General features: G+C 45.2%; 1 protein-coding gene across 1 annotated transcript in view; it reads right to left on the reverse strand.

Moving 5' to 3' along the window:
• Positions 1–12,727: 12,727 nt before the first annotated feature.
• The window catches only part of IFNGR1 (interferon gamma receptor 1), a 36,591-nt gene continuing 23,095 nt past the window's right edge, over positions 12,728–26,223 (reverse strand). The window contains exons 2-7 of the mRNA XM_074948500.1: positions 25,468–25,582; positions 25,053–25,225; positions 22,586–22,734; positions 21,061–21,238; positions 20,056–20,171; positions 12,728–16,370 (exon numbers count right to left, since the gene is read on the reverse strand). Coding sequence (XP_074804601.1) covers positions 15,852–16,370; positions 20,056–20,171; positions 21,061–21,238; positions 22,586–22,734; positions 25,053–25,225; positions 25,468–25,582 — 1,250 coding nt within the window. The 3' untranslated portion in view covers positions 12,728–15,851. The remainder of the gene's footprint in view (positions 16,371–20,055; positions 20,172–21,060; positions 21,239–22,585; positions 22,735–25,052; positions 25,226–25,467; positions 25,583–26,223) is intronic.

Consider the following 26,223-nt stretch of genomic DNA (forward strand, 5'->3'; position numbering starts at 1 on the left):
CACATCCGTGGAAGGGGCAGGCCTCCCCTCTATGCCCTTGGCTCGACAGAGTCCTCATTCTTCCTCTACCTGCGGCTAGTGGCCTAGGTACCCCACCTTGGGGCTCTGTTGCCTGGCCCCCAGGTCCTGGTCTTCCTCGGATCCCCGAGGGCTATAATCCTCGCACTCCTCCCCCAAGGGATCCTTTGTTGCCGCATAACCAGCATTCTTTATGCTCTGGGCTTTGTCGTCTAGGAGGTTTCTTGCTAGCCTCCCCCCTTGTTCCCCTGTCTCCGGGGGAGGGATTCTTTCACCTTTGGGGATTCGGGCTTACCTTTACCCCTTCCCTTGGGTACTCTGTGGCCACCATCTCAGGCTCCACCCCCCGACTCTTGGCTTTGCCCGCCCTGAGTCCCCAGTCAGCACCCAATAGGACTGGGTCAGCTAAGTTCCGCACTACGCCCACCCGATGCAGCCGGAAGCACCCTTGGACCTCTATAGGCACCTGGGCCACCGGTTAGCTCCGGGTGTCCCCATGGACGCATCTCAGGTCTACCCTTGCCCCTGGGATCACCCAGTGGGGCTTCGCCAAACCCCTCTGCGCCAGTGAGCGGGAGGAGGAGGAATCTACCACCCCCTTCCGGGGCTTCCCCCCACAGCAGCACTGGTAGAGTAGTCAGGGAGTATCTCTCTGCTCCCTTCTGGCCCCCAGTCCACCCAAAAAAGTCAGCCAGTCCACATTCCATCTGTGGGCAGTCCTGCTTCTTATGGCCCAGGCGTCCACACTGCCCGCAGGTCAGTTCTCAGCTGCAGGTGGGCCCTGGGTCCAGCCCCCTCTTATGTGTAGCATCCAGCGGGCTTCTTCCCGGACCCATTCCCTTGCCGGGCTTTATTACCCGCTAGGTCCCCTCCACTTCCACATACTCCTCCGTTAACTGGACTGCATCTGCCACATAGGCCGGCTGATGCCTTCGGACCCACACGCGTACTAGGTCTGGGAGTCCCCTGAGGAACTGTTCTAAGACCACCTGGTCCATGACCTCCTCGATTGTCTGGGCTGCGGGCCTCAACCAGCGGGTGACCCAGTCCATCAGTCTTTGGGTGAATGCCCTGGGCCGCAGGCCCTCCATCCAGTGGGCCACCTGGAACCGCTGGTGATCTCTCTCCCCTGAGAGTCCCACACGGTCCAGTACAGCGGCCTTTACCACGTCATAGTCCCTGGCCTGGATGTCACCCAAAGCCATAAACGCGGCCTAAGCTTCTCCTCCCAGGTACGGGGCTAACTGCAGGGCCCAGGTCTCCAGCTCCCAGCTGGCCGCCATAGCCGCCTGTTCAGAAGTCCCTATAAACGCATCGGGGTCATCTGCAGGGCCCATCTTGCAGAGCCCACACCCCGGCGTCCTGGTGCTGTCCCCCGCTGGCAGACTCACCATTCTCTGGAGGATCTGCTGCTGGGCTGTCGACTGCTCCCAGATGAACTCCTGGAGTGCCCTCTGTTGGTCTGCCAGCCCCGTCATCAGGGCCTGCCGTTCCATCTGTTGGGACTGTTGCATTTCCTGCACTGTGTTCACCAGCAACTTTAGGGTCTCCTCTATGCTGGCAGCCACAAATAGCAATGGCTAGGGCTGTCCTGGACAAGCCCCTAATGTCACAGGGTCTGCAGAGGCTTCCACCTCCTCGTGCCTGTGCCCTGTGTTGGCCAGCCAAATAAAAAGTCCCAACACCTTCTCTGGTGCTTCACCCTTGTGTCTTTATTTACACTGCTACTGTGTAGTCCCTTTTATTCCTCCAAGAGCTATCCCCATTCAGACCCTTCCCAGGGTCTCCTGGCCTGTGAGGCTCCTTACCTTTGGTGAGGAGACAAGAGCTATAAGCCTCCTGCCCCCTTCTGACTGAGCTTTCTCCAGGGCTTTTATAGCCCTTTCCTTCTTCAGCCCAGCTGCTGCTACTTAGCTCAAGTGATTGCTGTGAGCCAGCCCCCATTAGGGCCTGCAGCTGGGCTCTCTGCTGGCTGCCTGGGCCCCTGCACCTGGCTTCCCTACCAGAAAGCAGGGCTTAGCCAGCATTTTGGCAGGGCATTCAAGGGGTTTTACCCCTGCCCTGACACAAGGTTAAAGAAAACCCAATAATCTTTAAACATACGTATTCTGCTTTTTAACTCAAACATTATTTATGATGGAGCTTTTACAAGGGAAGATTTATCCCCATGGCAAGGAAACAAGCCCTTGAACTGAAACATTAGTTTAATATTACTTTTTTAAAGTATTAAAACATATGGCATAGAGAGTACACTTATACAGTTTGCAGACAATACCAAGCTGGAAGGGGTTGCAAGTGCTTTGGAGGATAGGATTAAAATTCAAAATGATCTGACAAACTGGAGAAATGGTCAGAAGTAAACAGGATGAAATTCAATAAGGACAAAAGCAAAGTACTCCACTTAGGAAGGAACAATCAGTTGCACACATACAAAATGGGAAATGACTGCCTAGGAAGGAGTACTGCAGAAAAGGATCTGGGGGTCATAGTGAATTACAAGCTAAATATGAGTCAACAGTGTAACACTGTTGCAAAAAAACGCAAACATAATTCTGGGATGTATTAGCAGGAGTGTTGTAAGACAGACACAAGAAGTAATTCTTCCACTCTACTCTGTGCTGATTAGGCCTCAACTGTAGTATTGTGTCCAGTTCTGGGCACCACATGTCAAGAACGATGTGGACAAAATTGAGAAAGTCCAGAGAAGAACAACAAAAATGATTGAAGGTCAAAAATTAAATGATTAAAAGTAAAAAAATGATTAAAGGCCTGAAGAGTGATGGGTCAGGAAGTGGGAGGAGGGGACAGTGTATGGGGAGCTGCTCCCCCTGTCTGCCCAACCCCCGTGCTTCTGGATCCCCTTCCCACCCCTCCAAACCCAGTGGTGCAGAGCTTCCTGCAGCTGGGAGAGGTTTCTAGAGGTTGATCTGACCCAGCCCCGGATATTCTGGACAGGGGAGGGGGAACTCTGTCTCTGCCCGTCTGCTCCTGTCCCCGCTCAGCTGGGACTAATGTCCCTGGGCAGCCAGAACATCCCCAGATCCCCCTTCCCCAGCAGTGACTTACCTCTCACCCGGCTGCTCGCAATGCCCGAACAGACATGCTCGTGCTGCCAGTGAGATGACTGAGCGAGCACTGGTGAAGTTTCTCTTTGCTCCCCCACAGAAATCATTTTTCTATGGGGAAGCAAAGAGAATCTGTGGGGGTACATGTTTCTGTGCATGTGCAGTGGGGGAGAATTCCCCCAAGCATAGTAGTTGCAGGGCCTGACTGCTATGAACAGAAATGGCTATACAACCCATATTCATTTAATTCAAGACAAAGATTTTGTTCTGCAGCAAACTTAACATTTACAAACATGTTTCTTTTCCATCCAGTTGATAAGAAGACAGGCCCATGCAAAAGGAAAGTGCTAAGTAGTTTAGGAGAAAGTTAAAGTACAGATACTAAAACAATGGTTTGGAATGCAATTGGCATGGGATTTCTTATAAAGAATGAACAATCTTTGGACTCTTACTTCTAAGGCCTGGTCTACACTATGAGTTTATGTCGGATTTAGCAGCGTTAAATCCGAATTAACCCTGCACCTGTCCACACAACGAAGCCATTTTTTTTTACATAAAGGGCTCTTAAAACCGATTTCTGTACTCCTCCCCAATGAGGGGATTAGCGCTGAAACTGACATCACCGTTTCGAATTAGGGTTAGTGTGGATGCAATTCGAAGGTATTGGCCTCCGGGAGCTATCCCACAGTGCACCATTGTGACCGCTCTGGACAGCACTCTGAACTCGGATGCACTGGCCAGGTGTACAGGAAAAGCCCCGGGAACTTTTGAATCTCATTTCCTGTTTGGCCAGGCGAGCTCATCAGCACAGGTGACCATGCAGTCCCAGAATCGAAAAAGAGCTCCAGCATGGACCAAATGGGAGGTACTGGATCTGATCGCTGTATGGGGAGAGGAATCCGTGCTATCAGAATTACGTTCCAAAAGATGAAATGCCAAAACATTTCAAAAAATCTCAGAGGCCATGAGGGACAGAGGCTACATCAGGGACACAACACAGTGCCGCGTGAAACTTAAGGAGCTCAGACAAGTGTACCAGAAAACCAAAGAATCAAACAGACGCTCTGGGACAGAGCCCCAGACATGCCGCTTCTACGCTGAGCTGCATGCAATTCTAGGGGGGGCCGCCACCACTACCCAACCCCTGTCCGTGGACTCCGAGGATGGGATACTCTCCGCCATGGCTGAGGATTTTGCAGATGGGGAAGATGAGGAGGAGGAGAAAGCTTGGGGAGAGCACATAGCACACCGTTCTCCCCGACAGCCAGGATCTTTTTATCACCCTGACTGAAATACCCTCCCAACCCAACGAGGCCAGAAAAGGGACCTCTGGTGAGTGTACCTTTTTAAATATAATACATGTTATAAAAGCAAGCGTTTGTTGATGATTAAGTAGCCCTGAGGACTTGGGATGCATTCGTGGCCAGTACTGCTACTGGAAAAGTCTGTTAACGTGTCTGGGGATGGAGCAGAAATCCTCCAGGGACATCTCCATGAAGCTCTCCTAGAGGTATTCTAAAAGCCTTTGCAGAAGGTTTCTGGGGAGAGCAGCCTTATTCCGTCCTCCATGGTAGGACACTTTACCACACCATGCTAGTAGTAAGTAATCTGGTATCATTGCATGCCAAAGCCTGGCAGCGTATGGTCCCTGTGTTTGCTGACATTCAAGCAACATCCATTCTTTATCTCTCTGTGTTACCCTCAGGAGAGTGATATCGTTCATGGTAACCTGGTTGAAATAGGGGAATTTGATTAAGGGGACATTCAGAGGTGGCCGTTCGTACTGGGCTGTTTGCCTGTGGCTGAAAAGAAATCCTCCCCGCAGTTAGCCATGCAGTGGTGGGGGGGGCAGGGGGGGCCATTGGCGCTGAGCTGTTCATGTTTGGCTAGCAGGGATCTTCCCTGATACCAGCCAGGCGGTGGGGGGAGGGGAAAAGTGATCATCCCAGAGAATTGGATGGGGGGAGGGGGGTTGTTTGGTTTCTGCTGCTGCACATTAACAGGAAAACTGAAGCAGTAAATGGCCAACTCAACGGGCTTTGCTTGGTATGGGAAAGGAGGGGGCTGCTGTTATGAAAGTTGCAGAAGCCAAAAGACTATGGCTTACCATGGCCGCCTGCAAGCTGAATTCTGTTGCCTGGACCTGCGTGTGTGATCTCTAACACCAAAGCCGCAGGCACTCAATATAAGATGCTAAATGCGACCTTGTACTAAAATCACACGTGCTATGTAATGTGAACAGTGTTGCTCACCGTAAAAGAGTATAGCCATTGTTCTGTAAAATATATCTTTTAAAATACTTCACTCCCTTTTTTTCCTCTAGCAGCTGCAAATGTTTCAAGCCTCCCTCCTCCGTCCCAGAGACTCTCTCAGATAAGGTGGTGAAAAAAAACGCACACGCGACAAAATGTTCTCTGAGCTCATGCAGTTGTCTGGCTCTGACAAGAGCTGTGTGGAGAGACACAATAGGAGACTACAGGACGGTGGCCGATGAATGTAAGGAGAGGTGGCGGCAGGAAGATCAGAGGAGGCATGAGGAAACGCTGGGGATACTGCGGGATCAAACGGACATGCTCTGGCGTCTAGTGGAGGTTCAGGAACGGCAGCAGGATCACAGACTGCCGCTGCAGCTCCTGCTTAACTGCCCTCCCTCCTCCCCAAGTTCCATAGCCTCCTCACCTGGGCACCGAACCACTCCACCCCAGTGGACAGCCCAAGCAACAGAAAGCTGGCATTCAACAAGTTTTAAAGTGGCCTTTTCCTTCCATCCTACCCTCCTCCCACACCCCACCCAGGCTACCTTGTGAGTTCTCCCTATTTTTATAAACAATTAATAAAGAATACATTTTTTAAACGATAGTGACTTTATTTCCTTTGCAAGCAAGCTGTGATTGAAGGCGGGAGGGCGGGTGGCTTACAGGAAATTAGAGTCAACCAAGAGGGCGGGTTTTCATCAAGGAGAAACAAACAGAAGTGTCACACAGTACCCTGGCCAGTCATGAAACTGGTTTTCAAAGCTTCTCTGATGTGCACCGCTTCCTGCTGTGCTCTTCTAACTGCCCTGGTGTCTGGCTGCGCGTATTCAGCGGCCAGGCGATTTGCATCAACCTCCCACCCCGCCATAAACATCTCCCCCTTACTCTCACAGAGATTGTGGAGCACACAACAAGCAGCAATAACAATGGAATATTAGTTTCACTGAGGTCTGAGCGAGTCAGTAAACTGCGCCAGCGACCCTTTAAACGTCCAAATGCACATTCTATCACCATTCTGCACTTGCTCAGCCTATAGTTGTACACCTCCTGACTACTGTCCAGGGTGCTTGTGTACGGCTTCATGAGCCAGGGCATTAAGGATAACTATAGGCATTTCAACATCCCCAACAGTTATTTTCTGGTCTGGGAAGTAAATCCGTTCCTGCAGCCATTTAAATAGACCAGAGTTCCTGAAGACGCAAGCGTCATGAACCTTTCCCGGCCATCCCACATTGATATTGGTGAAACGTCCCTTGTGATCCACCAGTGCTTGCAGCACTATTGAAAAGTACCCCTTGCGGTTTATGTACTGGCTGCCCTGGTGGTCCGGTCCCAAGATGTGTTCCGTCTATAGCCCCACCACAGTTAGGGAATCCCATTGCAGCAAAGCAATCTAGTATGACCTGCACATTTCCCAGAGTCACTACCTTTTATAGCAGCAGCTCAGTGATTGCATTGGCTATTTGCATCACAGCAGCCCCCGCAGTAGATTTGCCCACTCCAAATTGATTCCCGACTGACCGGTAGCTGTCTGGAGTTGCAAGCTTCCACAGGGCTATTGCCAGTCGCTTGTGAACTGCGAGGGCTGCTCTCATCTTGGTATTCTTGTGCTTCAGGGCAGGGGAAAGCAAGTCACTAAGTTCCATGAAAGTGCCCTTACACATGCGAAAGTTTCTGAGCCACTGGGAATCATCCCAGACCTGCAATACTATACGGTCCCACTACTCTCTGCTTCTTTCCCAGGCCCAGAATCGGCATTCCACGGCATAAGCCTGCCCCATTAACATCATGATCTCCAAATTGCGGGGGAACGCGGTTTTAGAGAAAAAAGTGTGTTCATGTCCTCATCACCGCACTGCCGTTGCCTCCTAGCCTGGTTTTTCAGGTGCTGGTTCTGCATACACTGGACGATAATGCGCGAGGTGTTTACAATGGTCATAACTGCTGTGGTGAGCTGAACGGGCTCCATGCTTGCTGTGCTATGGCATCTGCTCCTGCTTGGGCAATCCGGGGCAAAGGGCACAAAACGATCGTTTGCCGTTGCTCTGGCAGAGGGAGGGGCGACTGTCAACATGGCTTACAGGGAATTAAAATCAACAAAGGGGGTGGCTTTGCGAGAAACAGAATGGCCCCCTCAAGGATAGAACTCAAAACCTCAAGCATAGAACTCAAAACTGGGTTTAGCAGGCTGTTGATTTCACGGAGGGAGGGAGGAGAAAACGAATACAAAACAAATCTGGTCTATTTCTTGTTTTGAGCCACTTCATCTATCTTTATACATCTTACTGGCAGCAGACTGTGCAGTACGACCGCTAGCCGTCATCATCTCCTGGGTGCTCGGCAGAATGCAGTATGCAGACGGTGCAGTATGACGGCTGGCCATCGTCTTCTGCTGGCTGCAGATTAAAAGACAGTGCTCTGCCTCTAGAACTGAATTGCCATGAGACGAAACTTAAAAGGGAAATAAACTGGCTGAGTCACTCCCATGTTTGCCCAGGCGCCCCGACCTCATCGAGGTTGGTTAAAAGAGCACCCTGGACTACGTCGACGACGGCTACCAGTCATACTGCCAAAAGGCAATAAACTGTTGCTATGTAGCAATGCAGTACCGCGTCTGCCAGCACCCAGGAGACATACGGTGACGGTTAGCTGAGCGGGCTCCATGCTTGCCGTGATATGGCGTCTGCACAGGTAACTCAAGAAAAAAGGCGCAAAACGATTGTCTGCCCTTGCTTTCACGGAGGGAAGGAGGGAAGGGAGGCCTGATGGTATGTACCCAGAACCACCCACAACAATGTTTTAGCCCCATCAGGCACTGGGATTTCTACCCAGAATTCAAATGGGTGGCAGAGACTGCGGGAACTGTGGGATAGCTACCCACAGTGCAATGCTCCGGAAGTTGACGGTTGCCTTGGTACTGTGGACACACTCCGCCGACTCCATGCACTTAGAGCATTTGTGTGGGGACACACACAATTGACTGTGATCAATTAGTGATCAATGGCTCCATGTCTAGTTGGCAGCTGGTGTCAAGTGGAGTGCCCCAGGGGTCGGTCCTGGGGCCGGTTTTGTTCAATATCTTCATAAATGATCCGGAGGATGGTGTGGATTGCACCCTCAGCAAATTTGCGGATGATACTAAACTAGGAGGAGTGGTAGATACGCTGGAGGGCAGGGATAGGATACAGAGGGACCTAGACAAATTGGAGGATTGGGCCAAAAGAAATCTGATGAGGTTCAACAAGGATAAGTGCAGGGTCCTGCACTTAGGATGGAAGAATCCAATGCATCGCTACAGACTAGGGACCTAATGGCTAGGCAGCAGTTCTGCGGAAAAGGACCTAGGGGTGACAGTGGACGAGAAGCTGGATATGAGTCAGCAGTGTGCCCTTGTTGCCAAGAAGGCCAATGACATTTTGGGATGTATAAGTAGGGGCATAGCGAGCAGATCGAGGGACGTGATCGTTCCCCTCTATTCGACATTGGTGAGGCCTCATCTGGAGTACTGTGTCCAGTTTTGGGCCCCACACTACAAGAAGGATGTGGATAAATTGGAGAGAGTCCAGCGAAGGGCAACAAAAATGATTAGTGGTCTGGAACACATGACTTATGAGGAGAGGCTGAGGGAACTGGGATTGTTTAGTCTGCAGAAGAGAAGAATGAGGGGGGATTTGATAGCTACTTTCAACTACCTGAGAGGTGGTTCCAGAGAGGATGGTTCTAGACTATTCTCAGTGGTAGAAGAGGACAGGAGAAAGAGTAATGGTCTCAAGTTGCAGTGGGGGAGGTTTAGGTTGGATATTAGGAAAAACTTTTTCACCAAGAGGGTGGTGAAACACTGGAATGTGTTACCTCGGGAGGTGGTAGAATCTCCTTCCTTAGAAGTTTTTAAGGTCAGGCTTGACAAAGCCCTGGCTGGGATGATTTAATTGGAGATTGGTCCTGCTTTGAGCAGGGGGTTGGACTAGATGACCTCGTGAGGTCCCTTCCAACCCTGATATTCTATGATTCTATGACTGTATTAAAACGCTTTCTACAAAACCGACTTCTATAAATTTGACCTAATTTTGTAGTGTAGACAAGGCCTAAGATACCTTTGGGGGTCAGAGAGGAATATGAAGCAGCCATTAACTACCTTATATAGAGTAAAAATTTCCTGAACCAAAACTGAATGTGGAAACTCCAATTCATATGGCACCAAGAAGCTAATATCTTGCATGCCTGTAGAAGGTATTTACACTAGAGTCAGAGTTTAAGGACAGAAGGGACCACTAGATCTAGTCTGACCTTGTGTATATCACAAGCCAACACCAACACCCAGCACTCACACACTAAACTTAACTGAAATTAGCCCCAAGTGTTGCAGCCTACAAGAGGCTAGACTAAAATATAGACTAGACATTCAAATATAGAAGTGTTCTTACTCTGCTGATGGTAAAGGGAAAACATCAACATGAACATTTTAAGGCTAGATTTCAAAACTTTAAGACTGTTATTGATACTATGGTGAAGGGTGACACAGAAGAACCTATAGATTCCTAACCAAACTGCTTTCTTACAACAAAAATGTTAAGGCTTACATTTAAATGTTAAAAGAAATTTCACCAATGAGATTCTAAATGTAACTGAACGCTTCCAAAGTACGTGGCAGTTAGCGGTAGTACAGAATTGTGACAATACTATAGTTAGAATATCAACTAAATCTCATTTTTAGTTAAAACTCAAAAATGACTGTTCAGACTAAAATTTTTCATACTGAGTGCAGCCCAAAAGGGGAGGAGGAAAATGCAGTCTAAGCCAGTTTCTAATAGTTTATAAGTCTCTGCCACAACTGCCAAAGAGGCAATGAAATACCATTTCTCTGGCTAAGAGGTGGCAGAGTCCAAGTCAAGAGAGCTTTTCAGAATGTAAATCACTTAGGGTATGTCACATTTCAATAAGAGACCTGTAGCCCAGCTATGGCTGCCCCGGGTCAGATGCCTTGGGCTCACTAGGCTACACAATTACAGTGTAATGTTGAGGTTTACTAAGGGTTTGTCTACACTGCGATCAAAAACTTGCGGCACCAATTCTCGGAGCCCAGGCTCCAGCCGGAGCCAGAACGTCTACACTGCAATTTTTAGCCCTGCAGCCTGAGCCCCACAAGCTTCAGTCTGCTGACATGAGCTCTGAGACTTAGTGCCATGAGTTTTTTTAATTGCAGTGTAGACATGTTTGTAAACCCACATTACTTCCACACAACCCCAGAAGGCAGCAAGTCTTGTTGCCAAGGGATTATCTTATTTCCAAGAGAAATCAGAATGTCATCCACTGAAACTATAACCACAACACTCCCTTTTCAAGAATTTGGCCCATTCACATAAAGCAGGAGTTGGGAAGCGTCTGGATTTTAAAGCTTTAATGATAAAATAATAAAGTAACAGTGGAGAGTGATGGGTGCCCCCCACGTCACTCAGAGGAAGGAAGAAAGCGTTAGTGCCCCAAGCCCTAACCCACTTTCATACTCACACGCTCTACCCGAGGCTGGCCAAGCCTGGGTGTAACGTAAGAAGAAGAGAGGGAGGGCTGGATGGGAGTTCTTGTCCCGTGCACGGGTCATCCAGGGTCCGCTGCCAATCTCCAATATGCCTCAGCTCCCGGGAGGGTTTTAAGTCCTGGGGTCTCTTGGGGGCATCTCCTTCAGAGACCTTTGTTCCCCCTGCTCTGTGTACCAGCCCAAACCAGCCTTCTGTGGCTTCTTCAGTTTTCCCAAAACATCCTGGCTTTAGGGATGCTACATCAGTTGTTTTCCCTCTCGTCGGCCTTCAGTGTCTCGCTCCTTTTCGTGGCCCCTGCATTCGTTCAACAATTCTCCTTTCTCACAGCTGGTCGGGGGGCGGGGGGGTGTGGTGGACTTCCCCCACTTGTGTCTTGGCAGGTAGCAGCTGGCCTTGGGCTAAAGTCAGCTTCTATCTTCGGGTTTAGCTAGAACATCAAGTTAACCCGTTCCTTTCTTTTTTTCCCTCCCCCTTCCCGGCCTTTTGCAACCTGCAATGAAATCTTTTAGTCCGCATTCATACCTTTAACCCTTCCCTACATTGTTTCCATTACCTACAAAAGCATTAGCAGCATACAAGGCTACCGTTTACTCAGCCCCCGCATATTGTGACAGTGTCCTGTGGCCCCCAGGCACAGGGGCCATCAGGGAAATTCCATGTGAGGTCCCCGACCCCAGCGCCAGCTCCGCAGCTCCCATTGGCTGGGAACCACGCACCACGCAGAGCCACCTGGCTGCACCTCTACCTAGGGGCTGGACATGCCAGCCGCTTTTGAGAGCAGTGTGGAGCCAGGGTAGGCAGAGAGCTGGACTTACTCTTGCTGCGCTGCTGACCAGGAGCTGCCTAAGTTAAGTGCCGTCTGGCCAGAGCCTGCACCCCAACCCCCCTGCCCCAGGTTGGAACCCCCTCCCGCACCCTAACTCACTCTCAGACACCACACCCCCACCCCAACTTCCTGCCCCAGCCCTGAGCCCCTCCTGCACCCCACACACTTCATCCCTTCTTGTTGCCAAGAAGGCCAATGGCATTTTGGGATGTATACGTAGGGGCACTGCCAGCAGATCGAGGGACGTGATCATTCTCCTCTATTCGACATTGGTGAGGCCTCATCTGGAGTACTGTGTCCAGTTTTGGGCCCCACACTACAAGAAGGATGTGGAAAAATTGGAAAGAGTCCAGCGGAGGGCAACAAAAATGATTAGGGGACTGGAACACATGACTTATGAGGAGAGGCTGAGGGAACTGGGATTGTTTAGTCTGCGGAAGAGAAGAATGAGGGGGGATTTGATAGCTGCTTTCAACTACCTGAAAGGGGGTTCCAAAGAGGATGAATCTAGACTGTTCTCAGTGGTAGCTGATGACAGAACAACGAGTAATGGTCTCAAGTTGCAGTGGGGGAGGTTTAGGTTGGATATTACGAAAAACTTTTTCACTAGGAGGGTGGTGAAACACTGGAATGCGTTACCTAGGGAGGTGGTGGAATCTCCTTCCTTAGATATTTTTAAGGTCAGGCTTGACAAAGCCCTGGCTGGGATGATTTAGTTGGGGATTGGTCCTGCTTGAGCAGGGGGTTGGACTAGATGACCTCCTGAGGTCCCTTCCAACCCTGATATTCTATGATTCTATCCCCAGCCCCATCCCAGAACCCACACCCCCAGCTGGAGCCCTCACCCCTTTATCCCCTCCCACATCCCAACCCCCTCCCCCAGCCCAGAGCCCCCTCCTGTACCCTGAACCCCTCATTTCTGGCCCCACCCCAGAGCCTCCGGGAAGCCCCAAGCCTCCGTGCCCCACCATGGGGCTGTGTGTGGCCCACAATCAGTTTTTTTCTGTGGGTGAATGGCCCCCGATAGAAAAATGGTTCCCCACCCCTGACACAATCGTTTTAGAGGTAGGCACCAATCAGGACCACCACCTATGACTGATTCCTGCCTTACCTACACAGTAAAAGGAGTAACAAATTCCTGCGACATCAGCTAAAGGGAGAGGGAAATCTGCTAGCCACCCTAAAATATACAATAGTCTGACCTATTCCAGAGAAACCACTGCTGGACCCTAATGATTTGGCAAACTAATCCTTAGTGTCCAACTTTTTCTAAGCAAAATGAAAGACAATTTAAGCACTTTGTCTTCAACTCCTGCTCATTTCTATCTGAAATTGTCAAGGAGATTGCTCCCCAACCTGTCAGTCTCAGACTTAACTAAGTGATCTAAACATTTATGAAATCCAGGCTTGAGGATGACAATTCATATTTAGGTATAACCACAAACCCCCCCCAAAATGTCATCTGGTACAAAATGCAGCAGTCCAAATGCTTAGCAACACAGACTGCCATTGTGCTTCACTGTGTTCCACTACATTCACTGGCTTCCTACTGAAGACAGTCCAATTCAAAATTTCTGTCCTGATAACCAAAGCCCTCCATAGCAGTAGCACAAGAAACTTGAGAATGCCTCTCCCTCTACAACCAGCTCACCTATCTTCTTCTGGAACTTGAGGCATGCACCGAATAGAATTTTCTTGGGGCTAGACCTAGAATATGGAATTCACTCTTGCAAGAGCTGAAAGTGACCAGAAGTCTCATTTCATTTAGAATTAAGAGCCAGATGCAAAAGCCAGGCATGCAAATGGAAATCTTTCCACTGATTTAACTGGTCTCTGGATTAGTCTTAATCGCAAAATTCACATCTAACTTAGCTTTTCCTCAGATTTTACACATACACACAAATGAACTAATCAGCTGTTTTTCCTGTAGGCTGAGAAGGGGAAAAAAGAGCAAGATACAGATGCTATGGCAGTTGAGACCAGATAAATACAGTAACTCCTCACTTAACGTCCTCCCGCTTAACGTTGTTTCAAAGTTACGTCGCTGCTCAATTAGGGAACATGCTCGTTTAAAGTTGTGCAATGTTCCCTTATAACGTTGTTGGCTGCCTGCTCTGTTCACTGCATGTAAGATTTTGTGGAAGAGCAGCGACTTTACAAGGTAGCAGTGCACAAGTTCCTCTTCTCCGCCTCCTCCCCATCCCTCCCAGCGCTTCTCCAGGTGCTTAGGACTTTCTGGGAGGGAGGGGGAAGAGCGGGGAAGCGCCAGGTCTCCACTCCTCCCTCTCAGAAAGTCCTAAGCCCGCCAAACAACTGTTTGGCGGCGCTTAGGGCTTTCTGGGGGTGGGGAAGGAGCGGGGATGCGGCGTGCTCTGGAGAGGAGGTGGAGTGGGGGTGGAAAGAGGTGGGCCTGGAGTAGAGCGGGGACGGAAAGAGGCGGGCCTGGAGCATCCCCCGGCAAAGTCAGCGCCTGTTCTCCTCTGGGTAAGCTGCCACTGTTGCTGCGAAGATGCTTCCTAGCGTCCTTGCCTGCAGCGGGCTGTGCCTGTGTGGGATAAGCCGGGGCACTTCCCAACCACAGTACAGTACAGAATGCCTTTTGTCTGCCCCCCCCAAATTTCCTTGGAACCTAACCCCCCGCATTTACATTAAAATGTATGGGAAAATCGGATTGGTTTAACATCATTTCACTTAAAGTTGCATTTTTCAGGGACATAAGTACAACGTTAAGTGAGGAGTTACTGTACCCTTTTTCCCTTGGGGAGATTGGGCCGGTGGGTTGTTAATCCAGTGACTGCTGTGGAAATTAACTCTGGATTTCCTTGCTTGTGAGTGTTCACCAAAGAACAATAAATGTAAAGACAGATCTTTCACTGACATGAAGTTCACTAATGGTTCCCCATTAAAACATTCAGTTTGCTCCAAAGTGCAAATATTTTGGCAAGAATTAAGCATTTTCAAAACACACAAAATACCTCTACACAATGCACCCATTCAATAAAGATGAATGTTACTATGAATATAATATATACCTGCAAAATTATGTATTTCCAGCCTTTTTCCTGTATTGTTTCCTAGCTTCATTTGGATCCATTTCAAAACACTTCTGGCAACACAATAAAATCGTGTCTACAGGGGGAACTATATTTAGAGTGCAAGCATCTAGCCTTAGAGGCCTTTAAATAGTAATAAAGAATTGAAATATAAAATCCAAACTTTCTATTTTCAGTTTGATAGCTTCATGCTTCAGAGTTCCATCAAGGGATCTAATTAACTACATCAAATTACCAAAAAATATTCCATTGTCTCAAGAAGATGAAAAAATGCTATTAAATGGGCATTTTTAATTTGATAAGAAAACAGTTATTATTTCCACAAAGTTCAATGGAATTATTAGCAAGCCACATATTTCTTTTAAGAATTAGGATAAAAATGCTTTAGAGGAAAAGTGCTAAACATTTTTAATAACTGCCTTAACCGTATTGCTTCTTCAAGAAATAGTGCAGATAAGAGTTCAAAAATAGTCTTTTTCAATGAGGGTAACGTAGCATGCTAACATCCAGGTTTCTCATAGCATAAGACATGATTGCACAATATGGTTTCTGTATACAAAACATGGATAAAGCTATAAGCACAAGAGATAGCTGTTTCAATAAGTGCAAATGTAGAATGTGGGCATTCTGAAGGGGTGGCATACTGTCTTGCAATTAGTGCAGATGTACAAATTTATGACCCACCATGCAGAAGCACTTCTAGTTAAAAAACAGGCTCCAATATAATCTGTTCTCAGCCATGGAGTTGGGAATTCCCAAACTGATATGGTATATAGATGATTCTTCAATGCACTTTATTTAGAAGATACTGCAGAATCTTTCCTTTGTATAAAGATAGTTCTTTAATAGCCTAAAGGAAAATGTCAAAGGCAAACCACCAAGTAGCTTAATGTGAGACCTAGAGCCACTTCCCCTTTTTCTGCACTGTCATCAGACATAACATTAGTTGCAGTTTCCATTTGAGTCCCCTTCAATTTTAAGAGTCTGCTCTAAGAAGTCACATTGATAATCCCATTAGGACTAAGATGTTCACAAACTTCTAAATCTCTATGTTGTGGACACCAAAAGGGACTCCCTGTAGTCTTCAATGATTCTCTTCATGACTCACGCACTTCATCAGTATGCCTATATGCAATCACGGACTCCTCTTCCCCAACATCTATCAGGAGATCCACTGGTACATGAGGTTTGTCATAACCAGAAAACTTGTTGCAGCTCTTTAGGACAAGGGACTCTTGCACCTCAGTGTTGGAAGGCTCTGGGTTTGAAGGAATACTATTTAACTCCGTTTGGCTACTATTAGAATGAAAATAATTCTCTTTCACTCTCGGGCTTTGTTCATCATCAGGGGTCATTTCAGCAATGCTTTCTTGGATAGCCATCTCTTCTGTTTTGTTTGATATCTCCTGGGAACTGACAGTATCTGATTCTTCACTGCAGTCTTCAGAATTAGGGGTCCCTATTTCTTTAACTTGGTCTACTTGTTCTATCACGTTTATCTCGTCACTCACCAAAAACATTGGCTTGGATGATGATGAGGATATGACTGAGATATATTTTGCTTCTGGTTTTGTTTCTAAAACGTTGCGCGAGTTCAGATTTCGTACCACAGTGACCTTAAAAAGTAAAGAGGAGGTACTTTTAGTTATACATAAATTACGTATTCTGATGATAATCTAGTTTACTGTCTCTATAAATCAAAGTTTAGAGGCAAGACAAAATAATGCTTTAAAAGGGATACATGTGATAATTTAACTACATTTTCCTTTCAGGAAATCTGAATTCAAACAGGAGTTAAGTGGAAATCAGCAACTGACATCAGCGTATGGCTTTGACACCAACAGACCTGCTGGACTTTTTAGGTGAGATGTCACAAATTCCACAACCATCTAGCAGGGACCTAAAAGAAGTTTCATCACCCATTAGACTAGAAGAAGTAGTGGTACGTAAATGAGAAGGAAGGAGGAGGAAAAAGCAGGGAATATTCCTCTTACTCCTGTTATTTAAGCAATCTTACAAGCTTCAGCTACAAAGGAAGTCAAATCTTGAAACTAGCCATTTTCTTCACCAACTTCCAGCCCAGCTACTTCACTTGCAGAAAGTTGGGCTTTTTAGGTTATTTAGGCTTTGTCTACACCACCACTTTTGACAGTAAAACTTTTATCGGTCGGGGTGTGAAAAAAACATCCCCCTGACCAATGTAAGTTTCACTGGCAAAAGTGCTGGTGTGGACAGCTATGCCCCTCCCGTTGACAACAGTGCTCATTGGGGTGGTTTAATTATGCCAGCAGGAGAGCTCTCTTCTGCAGGCAAAGAGTGGCTACATGGTAGACCTCACAGCGGTACAGCTGTGCTGCTGTAAGGTCCGTAATGTAGACATAATCTCAGTCTTACAACAACATTAGAGCCCTAAAACATCCCTTTTATAATCTTTAGGTATGTTAAAAGTGACATTTCTCCTTGAAAATTAATCCACAAGAAGAGCACCTGATATGCTTTGGCTGATTTTAACTTGCTGAAAAAAAGATGAGTTGAGGGGTGCTTTAGGGCTCTCAATTTCTTGGGATTATAAACTGAGGATTATGGGATGGAAAACAATGTAATTTTAAACTGTCATGAGCCCTGCTGCTTTTTTGGCAGCTGTGTCTCTCTAAATATGTGTCACTTCTTTCTGTTATAATGGAGACAAGTATTCAGGGTCTAAAGCTGCTAAAGAACAGTCACAGAAAATATAGGGAGAGAGACCAGGGGTCAGGAGTATTCATGTATCTCAAAGTAGTTATGAACTGCTGCAGTTAATCCCTAACTTTTTGTACTGGGGTGGGAGGGTGGGGAAGAGACTCTTACATTGCTACTTCTAAGAGGACACAAAATAGTTAAAAGTCCAACATGTTAAAAGTATCCTGGTCCTGGAGTGAACATAAGGCTCAAGTCTCTACATTCTGAACCAAATCAGAATTAACTCCCTCTCAGGTACTAAGAAACTGGATGTTAACATCTAGATATACACTAGATAGAAATAGGAATTGAGATCTGTGTAAACACAAAGCTCCTCCCTTCACTCTTAAAATAATGTTATGCTCTGAAATTCATTTAGTTCCTTGGAGCAGCTACAAATCCAACTCCAATATCTCTTATAATTGGAGGGTAAAGAGAGAGAATTCCACATTTAAGCCTGAATATGAACCACGGGAATTAAACTGAAATGAAATTCTGTAAAAGCTATTAGCAACAAGAGAACAAAATGTGCATCTGCGATAATGGGTAAAACATCTGCATGATGGCTATATTACAGCTTCCAACATTTTAGCACCAGCGTCAAAGATCTCTAAATTTTTTCTAACAGTAGACTATGCCTATGAGTGAGGAAGGGAGCCTTCATCTTGATGTTGTTCTTAACAGATGTTCAGAAGGGACCATTATCATCATCTAGTCTTGACTTCCTTTGAGTTTGCAGTGTTGTGTTATAATATAGCTCTTTATACTGCCTCTACATTACACAGTCATGTTAGCAATGGATACTATGGTGACAGAGGCTTTCTTTATAAATGCTGAGAGGTACTTGCAGCTAAGGCTTTTGTAACGGACAGTAGAATAAACTTCTCTGCAGTTAGTTTTTGAACAAAGCAAGCCCTGGTACATACACGGTATGTCTATACTGCAATTAGATACCGGTGGCTGGCCAGGCAACTTGGGCTCGTGGGGCTTGGGGTGCAGACCGAGCTCTAGGACTCTCCCCCACTCACATGGTGCTAGAGCCCAGGCTCCTGCCTGAACCTGAATATCTACACCACAGTTAAACAGCCCCTTAACCCAGGTCACCTGGCATGGGCCAACCACAGGTGTCTAATTGCAGCGTAGACATACCCATAGACCTACCTATTTCTCTTGCCATAAAACAAGGAAGTAATTAGAAGGGAAAAAAAACCTCCCCTAAGCAGATGTTTCCTATCACCAGATAGATTTACTGAAGCTAGGTCTAAAGGTTCCTTATAAAATATGACTCAATGACTTCAAAAGAATTTAGCAATTCAAGGAGCCCAGCTCCCATGACATACTTAAGCACCACTCCTCCCATCACAAATGCACTTCCAGTAACATAAGAATAAGTGCAATTAAGATATAAGTTAATGTTTTAAGAATGGATACTAAGGGCTTGGCTACACTTGCAAGTTAGAGCTTATTAAAGCAGCCCCAGGCGCCCTAACTTCCAACCCGTCCACACTGGCAAGGCACTTAGAGCGCCTTGACTCTGCAGCTGAAGCGCTCCTGGTAATCCACCTCCACGAGAAGCATAACGCTTGTTGCGCCTTGGCTGAAACGCCCCAGTGTCAGCGTGAACGAGGTGTTGCATTACTGCGCTTTGATCGGCCTCCGGAAAAGTCCCATAATCCCCTTAAGTCAAGTGGCCTCTCTTGTCATTGTTTTGGAATCGGCTGTAGGAATGCGGATATGCCCTTTCAAAGCTCCGTTTGTTTCTGACAGCCGACATGCTTATCTGCTCCAGGACAAAGCAAGCCATCAGTGTGGAATATTGCTTGCTGCGAGTATGTGAGAGAGCGGTGGCGGCGGCGGGGAGGTGTGAAGGTCTGCACTTACAAGACAGCATGCTGACACACTCAGCACCCCAAAACCCCACTCTCACCCCCTCCACATACACACAACACACTCTCTGTCACACTCCACTCCACCCCACTCCCTCATTTGAAAAGCACACTGCAGTCAATTGCATGCTGGGATAGCTACCACAATGAACTGCTCTTTGTGACATTGCAAGAGCTGCTAATGTGGCCACGCCAGTGCGCCTCCAGCTAAGTGTGTAAACACTCGGCAGCGTTTTCCCTGCTGTGGTCTCCGAAGGCGGGTTTAACTCCCAGCGCTCTTCATCTGCAAGTGTAGCCATGCCCTGAGTACTTAAACCTGGCCTACTGGAGTAAACTCATTAGTAAGGAGAAAGTCTAGTATTAAAGGAAATACAAAGCATCTAGTTGGAGTAAAAAGCTTACTGGTGTATAAATTCAGAGCACATATAAGATCATGGTGGAAGGATAAGACAAGTGCAAAGGATTTAATTTAAGAACCCATACAGATATTGTGACAAATAAAGGCTATTTAGTTAGTTAATACTGTGGCTATACAGTATGCAGTTTTGTTTACTGATGTTTGTTTTCTCCTACATGTTGCCCACTAGGTATTTCAATACAAATATTAGCTGTAAGACTAAGCTTCTTAGATATTAAAACGTGCTACACAATAACAGACTGACACCAAATGTGCTACTGAACAGTACTGTAAACTTACCAAAGACTTGGGTAGTTCAATTTTTCTCTTCTTTAGTTGCTTGCAAAGACAATACACTGCAAAAATCAGTCCAACGCCAAAGACAACGGTAACACCAATAATAATACTTTTTAAGTCTAGAAAGTTAAAGCAAAATATAGTGAGAGGTTTGGAAAACAGGACGTTGCTCTTTCACAAAAATCATAAAACAGAAATGGCACACAACCTTTAGAGCAACTAAATCCACAAATTAGGGTTTTCACAATTGAGTGTATATTTTGGAATTAAATGTATGATTTGGTCCAAGAGAATTCTTTAAAAAACAGCTTTAGGGTTTCTTTTTATTGATGTTTTCTTTAATTATGAAGAGGACAAGAAATGCATGAGCAAATTGTAGCTTTTTCTGCTCTTTATAGAGATTCAGTGTGGATAAATAACTTGATATTTTTAAAAAACAAGTGCTCCAAAACACAAGAATTGTAGAACTACTGATTACAGACATAGGGGTAATAGGGGAGTTGGTCTCTTAAACAGAATTGGGCTCAGCTCTCCTGTGTGCCCAAGTTTGCTGTAAGGAGGAGGATGGGGCTGTCCCAGGAGTTATGAATGAGAGAATCCCAAAGGCAGGAGAATTCAGAACCCAGTGTTGAGAGAACACATAGTAAGGAAGATTAGCCATCCTCCCTCATTTTTAAGTTGGGGAGAGGGGGAGGGGGAGAGACACTTGCTTTATATTTGTATCACAAGCTTATGGTTACCTTAAACCCAGGAAAGCCTACACATTTTAACTGGTTATAAAATTTCCAACTGAATGTCACTTGTGCAATTCCAAAGTCTGTCTTCCAAAAACTAATTTAATGATCCATTTTTTATTCAGTAAATTACACAACTGTCTGGCTGCAACTGAAACAAATTATGGTACAAATCAAGTAGAAAATGACAGCCATACAACTGCTGGACAACGTTAATACAATACCAGTTAAAAGTCTTCAGAAATATGGATCAGATTTTTATAAATTGTTTTACCTAGTGGCTGTTTTGAAGGAACATGAATGCAACTTTCATTTGATTTGGAAAATCCTCGATCTGAAACAATCGATGAACGTCCTCGAGCTGAAACACAGTAGGTGGAACCGGTAGAAAACACTGGAATGTATATGCTACATGTATGCTTCTTACATTCCTCTGCTTCAAGCTCTTGGGGCTGAAAGAAAAGTAAAGTTAGATTCAGACCCTTAATCATTTTGAACTTACAATATTGACTCAATATGTAAAGACAGTATTGTCACCTTACAGTGTGATAACTTTTAAAGTGCTGAGTATCAGACCTGTGGCTCCTGCATCTTTGTGCATTGCAAAAGCTGTACATCTCAACTAACAGCTATTTGCAAGGCAACACCTCTAACTTCTAGCATTATTAAGAACTCATATTAGACCACTGTGCCCATGGGTAAAATATTCAAGAGCATCTAAATGACTTAGGCTCTTAAATCCCATTGATGTTCAAACATTTCCATTCTGAGGCTCTTTCAGTTGCTTATAACTGAGAAACTTTCCCGTCAGACTGAATTGGTTTCCACCTAGAGGCAGTTTTTTTCTCTTTTTTTTTAAAAGGAAATTTGAGCATAAATGGCTTAACATTTTTTGAGAGCAAAGCTCTCATTTACTGTTAAAAAAAAGTGTTGCAAGCTTTTTTGTATTGCTTTAGTGGCTTAGTTGATAGGGATATAAGATTTTAAATCTTCCACAGAGGTGGTCCCTAGACTGGATATGTGCCTTTAAACCGTCTGGTGAAAATCTGCATTGATTTCAAAATCAAGGATGTAGATGTGTACACAGAGTACAGTAATTTTTAGATCATTTAAAAAACCCCAATCTCCCAATTTTGCATTGGCACCAATTTTTGGATCACACTAAAACATTTCCCCTGAGGGCCGCTGCTTCATTCAGCGTGCAGAGCAGACTGGATGGTGTTCAGTGAATGAGGTAGCTCAACGCACCTAAGAAAATTTGAGACTTGCCTTATATGAAGTCAAATTCTGTGTGTCATTATCGTGCAGTAAATTCATACAAGTTAATGGATGTACTCTGAATCCACAGTGGTGACTGATTATTTGGACAGGATAAGTGAACGAGTTAGTGGACAAACACATTTATCTATGAGGATAAAAGCAAATACTGAACAGCTCCCTCCATTCAATATAAGGTTCTCTATCATCACAATGAGGGACATGAAAGAAAAACCTAAATGGATTAGGTATCCAAAAGGCACGCTTAATAAAGCAGGGGTTCTACAGAAATAATGGCATGTGACCACATGATTAAAGATTACTGCAATGGATACTCAAAGGACAGGGCTATGGTCAAGGTTCCACATTCAACATTTCAGGGATTCACTTTTGCATCATTAGTAGTTTTAAAATTGTTTAAAGAAATTTCTCTTGGCTGTGTGTGTAATTTAAGGTAATAAAAACCTATTATTTATTAATATATGCCTTTTCTAAAACTATGTATCTTTGTAAAAAAGGCCAAAATACAATTTAAAACATACCAGTTCTCCAGTGGACCAAAAAAACACCTTGTACGTGAAGTCCTTATATTTTCTAACAGCAGATGGAAGTTTCCGATATGGGTGGCGAATCTCAACCCTGATTTGGTCTCTCTCAAATGAGACATTCAGAGTAGGTGGTCCTATTTTTCCTGAAACAAAGGTTCACTATTAGGTTGAAGCATTTTGATACAGAATTCAAAGACAAATGTAGGGCTAACAGATATGGCATTTATCGTTCATTTTCAAGAGGAAAAAATTGTTTCCAAAGACATGCCAGATTATTGAGAGTGATTACACACCTCGATGGGAGGGATGCTGCAGAGGAGTTGAGTCCTTGTTAAGGGAATATATGCTTTTGGATGGGCACAAATCTAGCATGAATGGGCAGTACCAGTGAGGACACTGGGCAGAAATGTTTCCCAGATGACTTATAAAACTTAACATAGAAAAATGTAAACATATGGATGAGGTTTTAAAAAAAAAAGTGTCAAATGGTCTAAATGGGCAAAGGTTAAGGCACTGAACAAGAAAAAGGATATGGCAACTGGACAGATGTGATGCTTGTTTACAAGTGCTTACACATCGTTATTTTGGTTAAAGGGTGGCTCGCCCCCCACCCCCCACAGTGTAGCTACATTAACTAGGAACAGCTGTAAGCTAAACCGTAACAAGCCACTTTTAAACCAAACAAAAATTCTTCACACAAGAGTTTTCACTGGTACAAAAATGACTGGGATGGGTAATTTGAATGTAGCCAGGGGCCACAAAATCCACAAACTCTTTGACAGGCCATTTTAATTTTTTTTAAAAGAGGCTTCAGGATACAGCAGAAGACAAAGCTGTTGTGGTCGAGGAAGAAGCAGTCCTTGCTGTCCTGGGGCAGCTCGCCTGGCTGCTGCTGCGAGAACGTGTGCCAGAGCAGCAAATCCTCCACTGATACTGCCATGCTGGGCTATGTGAAATACATCTGCCTGCCCACATACAGCTCCATGATCTCCAGGAAGGCAGCAAGCCTACTGAAATTGGAAAGCTGCTGCCTCCACCAGGTGCCGGGGAACAACCTCCTCCAGGCAGTGGAAAGAGCCTCGCCCCTTTCGCCATCCTCTTGCTCCATGCTGGCAGAGCCTCTTGCCCCTTTCCTCACTCTGGACATTGGAAGAGCTGCCTCCTCAGGCTCAGATTTAGGTGGGCCTGGGTACTAACACAGCTGACCCTGGCCTTCCCATGGTTACACCCCTGGTTAGTAGGCCAAATAAAAATGAATCAGAGGGCCAGATGTGGCCCAGGGCTGCCAGCTGCCCATCCCTGATTTTAATTAAACCAGTGTAACTTTCCCCACATATAAGGCCTTAAAATTCAGCTCTTTGACATCAATTAGAAAAGCAAAACAAGTCATGTATACATGAGACTAAAGCACAAAATAAGGTACTATTGACTGATGAGATTTCACTCAAGTATCATGCAGAATCTAAGACCACCACATTAAAACAAAGATTATTAAATATGAAAAACAATCTCAGGAATTATCAGGACAACAGGCTAGAAAGTTGCTCATAAAAAGGTAGCATCAATTTATGTAAGATTAGGCATTGGAAATGGATGTGATGAGACTACCCTAATGGGCAACAGCTTTAAGAACTCAAGACACCTAAGTTTAAGGCAAGGATTGGGCACTTAAAGGATTTAGGGAAAGGTTTATACAAAAGTTTAAAATTTATATAAGCCAAGGGCCTTGCATATGGCACCCTTTTTTTTTTTTGGTGTAAATCTAAATGAAATGCTATTGATTCTGAGCACGCCCAAAACATTTTATAATTGAAAACTATATATGCAGTACAGTCTTAGTTATCCAACTACAAAAAGTACATTAAATGTATCTGGATAATCCAAAAAGAGATTGTTATATGCATAAGGACTGCAATGCATAACTTTCAACACAGGACATTATGCTCTGCAGTCATACTACAGGGGACTTCCGCTTCAAGGTAACAGTTTTGGTTGATCAGAAGATGGATAACTGAAGCCACACTGAATAGGGATCATTTCACCCAGCATTGTAATACAGCAATGTCTGGGATGTCTAAGAAGGCAGTACTTTCCAAGCACAACAGTGGTCTCCCTACCCCATATTGGGGCATTGGGACAGTAGCAAAATAAGGAAAGCATGCCACTGAGTGCATCACCAGCACCACTTCTCTTTTTAAAATATTTGGAAAGGTGCTCAGACATTAGTGAGGGAACCATACAAGTAACTACCTATAAAAAGAGTGCTCCTAAGCAACTGTTATGCTCGTTTTTCATCCTAAACCCCAAGTTACTGCTATGATATTCCTAACCAAAAGTACAATATTGCACCAGAAATATATTTATATTAATCTTTAAATTTAATAGAAGTACTATTAATTCATCTGAAGTGATCTCAAATCACTTTTCTAGATGTAAAGTTTATGTTTACATTTAAACTTACCATCCCGTCGCAGAACAAATTCTTTGGTCTCAGCATACTCAGACTCTTCTAACCCAATGAAAGCTGTAACTTTTGCCCAGTAAGATTGACTCAGTTCTTCTATTTCATTAGAGAGGTCACAATAATGTTTTGTTGTGTTCATGCAGGTGCTGACTGGCTTATATTTCCCTAGCCTGTAAAATAGATTAAAGAGTAATTAATGTAATTTTTGCAGTCAATGTATTACACAATACAGATGTCAGAATGGAGACAAATTCTGTCTTAATTTACACTCATACTGAATTTCATAGGGACTGCATGATTTCACTGTGTATAAATAAAACTTTCCTGGAGATATGGCAAAATCAAAGGAATCACTACATGTATGCCTTTTAAAGAAAATAAGGTTAAGATATAATGCAAGACAGACACTTACTCATAAGGTTTGATTTGCACAGTAAAGCGAGGGGTTGTAGACATTCTCCTGTAATCCCAGTGCAATACAGTATTGAAGTTCAAGGATTCTATTTCAACCTTTGTTGGCGGAGGCACTAAAAAAAGAAATCAAACAGAACAATCAGTACCCTGACAGAATAGATTTTTGTGATGTATGAGAACAGCCATCAATATTCCTGAAGTATTCAGAAGACAATGCATTTACTGGAAGTTACTTCAGAAGTCATTAGAGATAAGACTCTGCTTGTTGCCTATATGAACAGGGCAGAGCCTGGCAGATTGATTTGCTGTTCTTCTTACAAGAAAAGGCAGTTAATCCTTTTTGTCCAAGATTGCGCTGAATGCCTCAGAGTTTCTCTTTCTTCTCTCTCTTTTCCTATATTACATTCTCCCACCTCCAGTATATATTCTGTCTCTTCTTCCACTGCCTCCACTCAAGGGGCGGTCTCTCTCTCGCTTTCCATACAGGATTTCATTATCCGGACACCACACACAAACTCTGCTGCCAATCATCCCACTCACACAGAGGGTTTGGAAATATCAGGCTCCTGAATCCCAAGAAGAATTAAGCCTAATAACTAAAGGCAAATATGAAAGATGAACCCCCATCCCTCACTGGCTGGGGTAATGGCCCTGGGGATACACTATCTCTTATTCCTCCAGCTGCTGGGTAAGGGGATGATGCTGTTCCGGGACCCACCTTCAAAGGCTGCCTATGGGACGTGAAGAGGAGCAT

Source organism: Natator depressus, chromosome 3 (assembly GCF_965152275.1).
Source record: "Natator depressus isolate rNatDep1 chromosome 3, rNatDep2.hap1, whole genome shotgun sequence".
In the NCBI taxonomy this organism is placed as follows: Eukaryota; Metazoa; Chordata; order Testudines; family Cheloniidae; genus Natator; species Natator depressus.